This window comes from Stigmatopora nigra, chromosome 20 (genome assembly GCF_051989575.1).
Source record: "Stigmatopora nigra isolate UIUO_SnigA chromosome 20, RoL_Snig_1.1, whole genome shotgun sequence".
Lineage (NCBI taxonomy): Eukaryota > Metazoa > Chordata > Actinopteri > Syngnathiformes > Syngnathidae > Stigmatopora > Stigmatopora nigra.
Genome location: NC_135527.1, coordinates 5789993 through 5799940, shown reverse-complemented (window position 1 = coordinate 5799940; position 9948 = coordinate 5789993). Strand labels below are relative to the sequence as shown.

The window sequence follows — 9948 nt, the reverse complement described above, 5'->3', positions numbered from 1 at the left end:
GCCTCCATGCACCTATTTTTTCAGTTCAAAACCACCACACCTGATGGTCTGATGCTCTTCAACTCTGGCGATGGGAGCGACTTCATTGTTGTGGAACTTGTCAAAGGGTGAGCATCATTTCAATGGCAAATTCAGCAAAAAAATACATAAATTTCACCCTCAAAACCTATTTTTAACCAAATTAGCAAAGCAGCTTTAGTTTCATTGTGTTCTCAATTTAGCAGCATTACCGAAAACAATGTAACAGCCAAAATAGCCCAAAAAGAGCCACTAAAATGCGTGTTTACCCCCAAATTTTCCATTCATATTCCATTAAATAGCACATACACATGTATATTTTGAATAAAATTGGAATAAAAGTTTGATATACTCACTTAACTTGCAGCAGAATGGCCAAAAAATATCTAAATATGTATTATATCCTTAAAAAATGACCCACAAATGTATTTATTAACGAAAAAGATCGCGACGTTGCCATCTCGTGGTGAAAAGTAAGAACTACATATTTGTAGCTTCGTTTTTTTTACAGACAGCAATGTGCTTAAAAAATATATTTTAAAAAACTTGTTATGGACCTTTAAAATGGACCTTTAAATACATTTTAATCAGATAATTAAGTGTTTTGATTTTTGTAAAATATAACACAAGGACATTCTTTTTCTTGTGCAAAGAATAGATAATACTTTAGTCATTTTCCCCTCCTAAATTTTATTAATTTATGTCATAAAGATGGTTTTAAAAGGACAGTACCATACTATTACATTCAAAACACACACTCATGTCACTTGCCCCTCCCCTCCCTGTTGTGGGTGGTTCCTAATGAATCCTGATTGTAGACACCTGGCCTAACCAACCTGGGAGCTCACACTGTAAACACTATCTCTGCATTCTTAAGGTATTTCGCTTTATTTTTGAATATAAAACCTGTTTTAAATGATCATCCTAATGCTAACATGCAAGCTAACATCACATACATGCTTTATGTTGTTAAATAAGCCTTGTTTTGATTAAATATATCCTTTTTTAGACTGAAAACGTCAAAGCACGTCCAAACAAATGTGATGCTGGAGATAAAATGGCACTATTAGATGTTAAAAATGAACCATCATCCATCTTGAAGCCCCTCTAGACAAATTGGTGTGGCGTGAAGGGGGCATTGAGGACAGCAGCTGAATTATATTTGGAAAAACGTTCTTGTTCTCATCATCTTTGTCATTGTTACTGCTTTCCATCCCCAGGTACGTCCACTATGTCTTCGACCTTGGCAACGGTCCGTCGCTAATGAAGGGCAATTCAGACAAGCCTCTCAACGACAATCAGTGGCATAACGTGGTGGTGTCTCGGGACGCCAACAACGTACATACGCTGAAAATTGACTCACGCACCGTGACTCAGCACTCCAATGGCGCCCGCAACCTGGACCTGAAAGGTAACCACTGTCGGAGTATTTACAAGGATTTAATTAGCCAATGTGCATTAAAACACCATTAGAACGAGACACCATGAGCAAAAAACGAGTATCTAGACACTAATTCTAGCAATTTATCGTATTTTCTCTCATAGAAGCCTCCCCGCATATAAGCCTTACCCTTAAAATTACTTTAAAATCATTTAATTTTACAATTTTTCTCGTATATGACACGTCCTGATTCACAATTTTCACTGCTATTTTCATGGTTTTAATAGGGAGTAAAAATGTCTTATTTTGAAAAATCCAGTACAATTTTCAGTGTTGTTGCGGGTCTGTTATTTTTTAAAAATCGATATGTAAGTATTAATTTAGCCTGTTGTAATCCATTTAATGTGTTTTTGTTCGTTTTGTAATTTAGCGTATTTACTCGCATATAAGCCACCCCTCGTATAAGCCGTACCCTTAAAATTGCCTTAAAATCATTGAATTTTACAATTTTTCTCATATACGACACCCCCTGATTCACAATTTTGAACTCCATATTCATGGTTTTAATAGGGAGAGCAAATGTCTTATTTTGAAGGGAAAATCTTTAAAAAATCATATTTCTGCGATACTGTATGAATCAAAAGCACAGTATTAGGGTCAATATAAGAAATGAATTCATCCGATAATGGTTGTTTTCTTACTGCAAAACAGAAAATAACCAACAAATAGTAAACGGTACTTTACCAACACCTACTGGTGAAAAAGTGTATAGCAAGTCTTGTTTGCATATAAGCCATACCCTTGATTCAGTCATTTTTTAAATTACAATACACCTTATATGCGAGAAAATACGGTATACAGTTTTTTCTTCCTTATTGTGTATTTTTTGCACCTTTAAAATTGCCTTAATATCATTTAATTTTGTTTTTTCCCGTAAAAGCCGCCCCCATTTCACAATTTCCGCCTCCATATTTGTGGTTTTAATAGTACAAATGTGTTACTTTGATGGGAAAATAAGTGTTTTTTTCAAATTTTAAACAAGTTCACTTCATTTTTTTAACTTGAATTTCATTCATAGACGTCAAAAAAAATTTGGTTCAGCGTTTTATCTGTTTATCTTTTCACTATTTTGATATAAATGACCATATCGGCCGCATTATCGTGTGTTATAGCATTTTATCTTTGTCACTTTGCAGTAATTTGTGCATAGATAAGTCGTACTGTTAAGTTTTACTATAAATACGGCTTATACACGAAAAATACGTTTACTCCTTTTGCAAGGCATCGCTATGCTTTCGGCAGTCTGGGAATAAATCGGATGTAACAATTCCCACAATCTCCCTGGCACGCGTCTACCTGCGTTTCAAAGAACATGAATTCTCCAAACGTTATCTCGCCTGTAGAAAGCGTCTTTTTTGGCACCGTGTTCCCAAAGTTGTTTTGTCTTCAAAACAAACAAAAAAAACAACAAAAAAACGCAAGCTCGGAGCTATTTGTAAACAGAAGCCAGGACCATCAGAGAGGGATGTTTTCCTCCGGTGTATTAAAAGGACAGATGTTGAACATGTAGGCTATTGTACAGAACATTTTCTTCAAGCCTTGTGTAAATAAGTATTACATGCTTACGCCGCAGATGCGCTACAACCACGGTATAATTTCCTTTTGAACGCCGCTTCAATTTGTAGCCGGAATCGTACGCGACAAAGGAGGTGAAGGCTTTGTAATGAAGACCCGTCAAAGCCGACCCAGTACGCATTTGCATGATAATAGCTAAACAAATCGCACGCACCGTAACTGGATTACTGCCTCGTGTCAGATGGTGTGAACGTCTCAACTCCAGCCGGGTGGAATCGGCGACGTCACAGGTGGGGAGGGATAGCGCTTGCTGAAATTAAGTCAATAAAATCATATAATATGGGCGGGGGGGATGAAGTATTTGTGTTGTGGAAGATGGGAACATATCTGAATAAGGGAAATTGTATTTTTCGTGCTATAGGGCGTATCGTTGTATGTTATCAGACTACGATACGATAAAATCAGAATTGTTTCTTATATAAATCGCAGCAGATTATAAAATGCTGTAGTAGTGGTGGTAGTAGTAAAGGTTGGTATACATACATTAGATGCTGTTGGAGGAGTAATAATATGGATTGTGTTATAGATCCATTACATGGAACTGTAGTAGTAGTAGTAGGAGTAGTAGTAGTAATAGTAGTAGTAGTAATAGTAGGAGTAGTAGGAGTAGTAGTAGTAGTAGTAATAGTAGTAGTAGTAATAGTAGTAGTAGTAATAGTAGTAGTAGTAATAGTAGTAGTAGTAATAGTAGTAGTAGTAATAGTAGTAGTAGTAATAGTAGTAGTAGTAATAGTAGTAGTAGTAATAGTAGTAGTAGTCATAGTAGTAGTAGTCATAGTAGTAGTAGTCATAGTAGTAGTAGTCATAGTAGTAGTAGTCATAGTAGTAGTAGTAATAGTAGTAGTAGTAATAGTAGTAGTCGTAATAGTAGTAGTCGTAATAGTAGTAGTCGTAGGAGTAGTAGGAGTAGTAGTAGTAGTAGTAGTAGTAGTAGTAGTAGTAGTAATAGTAGGAGTAGTAAGAGTAGTAGTAGTAATAGTAGGAGTAGTAGGAGTAGTAGTAGTAGTAGTAATAGTAGTAGTAGTAATAGTAGTAGTAGTAGTAGGAGTAGGAGTAACAATAGTGGGTTGTGTTGTACATCCAGTAGATAGAGCTGTAGTAGTAGTGGGTTGTGTTGTACATCCAGTAGATAGAGCTGTAGTAGTAGTGGGTTGTGTTATACATTTACTAGTTGGAGCTGTGGTAGTAGTTCTAGTATTGATTTTTTTATACATTTGTAGTTGTAGTAGTAGTAATAGCAGTAGTAGTAGTAGTTGTAGCAATAGTGGCTTGTGTTCTACATTTACTAGATGGAGCTGTGGTAGTAGTTGTAGTAGGTATTTTTTTCCATGGATTTGTTGTTGTAGTAGTAGTAGTAGTAATAGCAGTAGCAATGGTGGGTTGTATTGTACATCCACTAGATGGAGCTGTAGTAGGAGTAGTAGTACTAGTAGTAAATGTTGTTATATATACATTAGATGATGTTGTAGTAGTAATATGGATTTTGTTATAGATCCACTAGATGGAGTAGTAGTAGCGATAGTAGCAGTAGCAATAATGGGTTGTGTCGTACATCCACTAGGTGGAGCTGTAGTAGTAGTAGTTGATTTCCTATACATCCACTAGATGAAGCTGTGCTAGTAGTTCTAGTAGGGATTGTTATACATACATACATAGATGTTGTAGTAGCAGTAATAGGGGTTGTGTTACTACATGGAAAAATAATAGTAGTAGTAGTAGGTTGTGTTATACAACCACTAGATGGATCTGTAGTGGTAAATATGCATTTAGTTGCGCCTTATAGTGCGGAAAATACAGTAATCTTTTTTTATTGACGCTCAGAAAAAGCACACACATTTTTTGGACTTTGTTCGCTTTGAATTTCGACCTACTTGTCATGTGGCAGAAGGCCTTAATTGATGTTTTTATCCATTCATCTCGCTCTATTTGTAATCCATAAATACATGTCAACCCTTTTTTAAAAAAATGGGAGGCATCGTTATTTGGCAGTAATTTAAAGATTCCCCTGCTGTCCAAAGGCCGGGAAGTCTGAACTACTTCCTGCCCATTGGACGAAAAATGATCAATAGCTATTAGGAGCCAATCTCATTTTCACTCCCATTTGTGCACATTTTGTGGGTGGGAAAGTGTGCATGTTAAAGTCTTCATTCTAATTAGAGCTGTGACTCCGTCGAATGCCAAAACGCAGCTTAATACAAATCGAGCGGCGTAGTTGCGGCATCACACATTTGTCGCTTAGTGTACCTTTTGGAATTGCTCACTTTTTTCTGCTTGGCGGCGTCGGACACGGGCTGAAAATTATTTAGTTTCATTGTCGTATTGTAAAATAGGATGCCAGTATTGGCTAATATGCAAAAAGTCAATGGTGAACATTTAGTGTTATTGAATTTCAACTCTAAATAGATTGCACATGAATATAGTTTCTGTGTATGATTCATCATTCTGCATGTCCAGGCAGGTGTTGACAATTTGGTAAGGGCCATGACCAGGGTGGCTGAAAATAGAATACTGTGTTTTCTGCACTTTAAGGTGTGCATTGAGTGAATGGCCTATTTTAACATTTCTTTCAAATGTAAAGTGTGAGTGGATTTAAAAATGTAGTGGTGGTGGTGGTAGTAGTAGTGGGTTGACTTATACATCCACTAGATTGAGCTGTAGTGGTCGTGCTAGTGCTAGTGCTAGTGGTGGTAGTGGTAGTGGTGGTAGTGGTAGTGGTAGTAGTGGTAGTAGTGGTGGTAGTGGTGGTAGTGGTGGTAGTGGTAGTAGTGGTAGTAGTGGTTCTAGTGGTAGTGGTAGTAGTGGTTCTAGTGGTAGTGGTAGTAGTAGTAATAGTAGTGGGTTGGCTTATACATCCACTAGATGGAGCTGTAGTGGTAGTGGTAGTAGTGGTAGTAGTGGTAGTAGTGGTAGTAGTGGTAGTAGTGGTAGTAGTGGTAGTAGTGGTAGTAGTGGTAGTAATGGTAGTAGTGGTAGTAGTGGTAGTAGTGGTAGTAGTGGTAGTAGTGGTAGTAGTGGTAATAGTGGTAATAGTGGTGGTAGTGGTGGTAGTGGTGGTAGTGGTGGTAGTGGTGGTAGTGGTAGTAGTGGTAGTAGTGGTAGTAGTGGTAGTAGTGGTAGTAGTGGTAGTAGTGGTAGTAGTGGTAGTAGTGGTAGTAGTGGTAGTAGTGGTAGTAGTGGTAGTAGTGGTAGTAGTGGTAGTAGTGGTAGTAGTGGTAGTAGTGGTAGTAGTGGTAGTAGTGGTAGTAGTGGTAGTAGTGGTAGTAATAGTAGTAATAGTAGTGGGTTGGCTTATACAGCCACTAGATGGAGCTGTAGTAGTAGTGGTCATAGTAGTAGAAGTGGGTTGGCTAATACATCCACTAGATGGAGCTGTAGTAGTAGTGGTCATAGTAGTAGTAGTGGGTTGGCTTATACAGCCACTAGATGGAGCTGTAGTAGTAGTGGTCATAGTAGTAGTAGTGGGTTGGCTTATACAGCCACTAGATGGAGCTGTAGTAGTAGTGGTGGTAATAGTGGTAGTGGTTGTGGTACTGGTAGTAATGGTAGTAGTAGTAGTGAAGGTTGCTATTTGTACATTAGATGTTGTATCGTTTAGTTGCGCTTTATAGTGTGGAAAAATTGTTATTCATTAATGGGCAGCCAAAAAAGACTTCTCATGAATGAACTAAAGCAAGTTTGACTCCCGCGATAAAGAAGACGCAAAAAATCCGACAACGCACGACCGCCCTCCGCAAATGTTCCGTCAGCACGGCCCCGCACATTTTAACGTCGGGGGCCTGATTGAGATCAGCATTTTTAGCATTCCCGACTCCTCCTGGTGGCCCCCGAGAGCTCATTACGGTAACCATGGAGACGCGGAGGTGTTCGGTCTCCAGCGACGTCTGCGTAGCTATAATTGCTGTTGCTTTTTGGAACGCTCTGCGCTGTTTTGCACCACAAGCATTCATCACAACTCGGACAGCGGAGTCAGACCAGGACACTCTGGGAAAGTGGTTACTCATCACTGGAATGCGCCATATCTGCTGCGGAAACTTCTCATTGGTCCATTAGCTCGTAACATCTCATTTACTATGCGACACGATGTTATTGACACTCGTCATGCATGCGGATTTGCACTCGTAGCTAAAAAACTACAGCGAGTATTCGACCATGGTTTGAGCCGTGCAGTCAACCGGTTTGGGGGTCTCAAACAAGGAATTCTATTTGCTCTTTGGAGATGAACTGCCTAGAAGATAATTTCATATTTGCTAAATGGTTCCACCAGCTGTGAGTTCACTACATCACTCTGTCGGATTAATGAATTCATTATATTGATTGTGGGGGCCCTGGTGGGGAAACATGAAGTGTCAAGTCCTCATTAATTCCGGAGCAAAGTTTGCAAACATCATTGACTTATTCCATTAACATAAAGTCTATGTATAATTGACCTTTTGGCTCATTGCTTCTCATAGGCTGCAAATTGTGACTTTAGCACACTTATAATGGTATATTTGGAATATATCGTCTTGGACTGAATATAAGACGATGTTTTTTTTGCATTGAAAAAAGACTGAAAATGTATTGGTCGTCTTATATTCGGGGTCTAGACATTGGAATCATAACACTAGATGGTGCCAGATTTAAATCACATTATCCTTGTATAATGACAATAAGAGCATTGAATTTAATTTCATTAAAGCAAATGGGGAACAGTTGATTAGTTTTTTGATTCATTTTATCACAGTAGATTGGTTCATTTACATTATACAATGATTCATTTACAGATGTAATGGCACTTTAGTTGACATATTTCATGTTCAGATTTGCATGATTTTAATAAGACAAAATAATATGATTTTTCTCAAGTATATTGTAATCATTTCTTTCAGATGTACTGTCATTATTTTGTGTATAAAAATTGAATTTGATGTTTTTTCAAACTTGAGTCTTAAGGGAGTCGTCTTATATTCGGGGTAATATGGTACTATATGCATATTTATGTTGTGTAAGTGGTACATAAATGTCGTTTTGCGAGGGGTCGGCATGTGCTGTTGTTTTTTTTCTGTACCAAATAAGAAGCTTCTTTTATCTACACATAAAACAAAACAAAACATTTATTTAATTTTAACTTAATTACATTTTTCTAGAGCATTTTACTTCAATATTGTTGTTTTTTTGTATCAAAATGCAAACGTTTCTTCCAGTAAACTTCGCTCATGGTCTCAAAAATGGTACATTACTGTCATCTGCTGGCAGTTATGCCTCAATAGAATGGTTGAAATTCAAATTGCATCTAAAAAGCTCATTTTATGTGCTTGTTTTTTTGCAGGAGAGCTGTATATCGGTGGCGTGATCAAAAATATGTACAGTAATCTGCCCAAACTGATTGCGTCCCGAGATGGGTACCAGGGCTGTCTGGCCTCTGTGGACTTGAATGGGAGACTCCCTGACATGATTGCAGATGCCCTCCACAGGGTGGGTCAGGTGGATCGAGGATGCGATGGTAAGTGGGGTCGCCTTTACATCCCTGTACGCCATTTCCCGTATTTTTTTGTACTATAGTTTAAGTCGCACTAGCCAAAAAAGCACGATAAAGGGGAAGAAAATGTATTGTAAAGAATGATGCCAGTATTGGCTAAATGCAAAATATCAATGGTGAACATTTACTATTATTGAACCTCAACTCAAAATATTGCAAATGAATATAGTTTTCGTGTTTAACGGGAGTTAGATTCATCATTCTGTATGTCCTGGCAGTTGTTGACAATTTGGTAATGACCATGACCAAGGTGGCTGAAAATAGAATGTTGTGTTTTCTGCACTAAAAGGTGTGCATTCAGTGAATGGCCTATTTTAAAGTTTCTTTCAAATATAAAGCGGACTGGTTTTTTAAAAAAGTAGTAGTAGTTGTAGTAGTAGTGGGTTGGCTGATACATCCACAAGATGGAGCTGTAGTAGTAGTGGTGATGGTAGTAGTAGCGGTGGTGGTAGTGGTGGTGGTGGTAGTGGTGGTGGTGGTAGTAGTAGCGGTGGTGGTAGTGGTTGTGGTAGTGGTGGTGGTAGTAGTAGCGGTGGTGGTAGTAGTAGCGGTGGTGGTAGTGGTGGTGGCGGTGGTGGTAATAGTAGCGGTGGTGGTAGTGGTGGTGGTGGTGGTAGTAGTAGCGGTGGTGGTAGTAGTAGTGGGTTGGCTTAAACATCCACTAGATGGAGCTGTAGTACTAGTGGTGATAGTAGTAATAGTGATGATGGTAGTAGTGGTGGTGGTGGTAGTAGTGGTGGTATTGGTGGAAGTGGTGGCAGTAATGGTAGTGTTAGTAGTAGTAGTGGTGGTAGTAATGGTAGTGTTAGTAGTAGTAGTGGTGGTAGTAATGGTGGTGTTAGTAGTAGTCGTGGTAGTGGTAGTAGTGGTCATGGTGGAAGTAGTAGTGGTGGTGGTGGTGGTGGTAGTAGTAGTCGTGGTAGTGGTAGTAGTGGTCATGGTGGAAGTAGTAGTGGTGGTGGTGGTGGTGGTAGTAGTGGTCATAGTAGTAGTTGTGTTAGTGGTAGTGTTAATGGTGGTATGAGTGGCAGTAGTAGTGGTGGTGCTAAGTAGTATTATTGGTGGTAGTAGTAATAGTGGGGGCGGTAGTAGTGGTAGTAGTAGTATTAGGGGGAAAAGGGAAACACTGGAGTATAAGCCCTTCTTAGTTGCTATTTTTAATAAGTTACCGGCAATTCTCCGGCTTCACGTGCTGACCTCCACCCGCTGTCTATATTGAAACAATAAAGAGCGCCCTCTAGCGTTCCGATGAATATAATCTGAATAAATCCACACATAATCAGCACTGGAGTCTAAATCACACCCCCAGCCAAACTATAAAAAAATGAGATTTATAGTCCGGAAAATACGGTAATTTGTCGGCACTCCTCTTTACGCGTGCTTATTAAATCCAAGG

The 9948-nt window shown here is 38.7% G+C and overlaps 1 protein-coding gene across 10 annotated transcripts in view; it reads left to right on the top strand.

Annotated features, from left to right (window-relative positions):
• Positions 1 to 9948, top strand: part of nrxn2b (neurexin 2b) — a 369603-nt gene that overhangs the window by 197953 nt on the left and 161702 nt on the right. For 9 of the 10 annotated variants that reach the window (XM_077741584.1, XM_077741583.1, XM_077741586.1 and 6 more), the window contains 3 exons: positions 1 to 107; positions 1239 to 1429; positions 8343 to 8516. The exon at positions 1 to 107 is cut by the window's left edge and continues 275 nt beyond it. In XM_077741584.1, the coding sequence (XP_077597710.1) occupies positions 1 to 107; positions 1239 to 1429; positions 8343 to 8516 (472 nt within the window). Of the gene's footprint in view, positions 108 to 769; positions 896 to 1238; positions 1430 to 8342; positions 8517 to 9948 lie in introns of those variants that run through there. The other variant, XM_077741589.1, reaches the window with a different exon arrangement.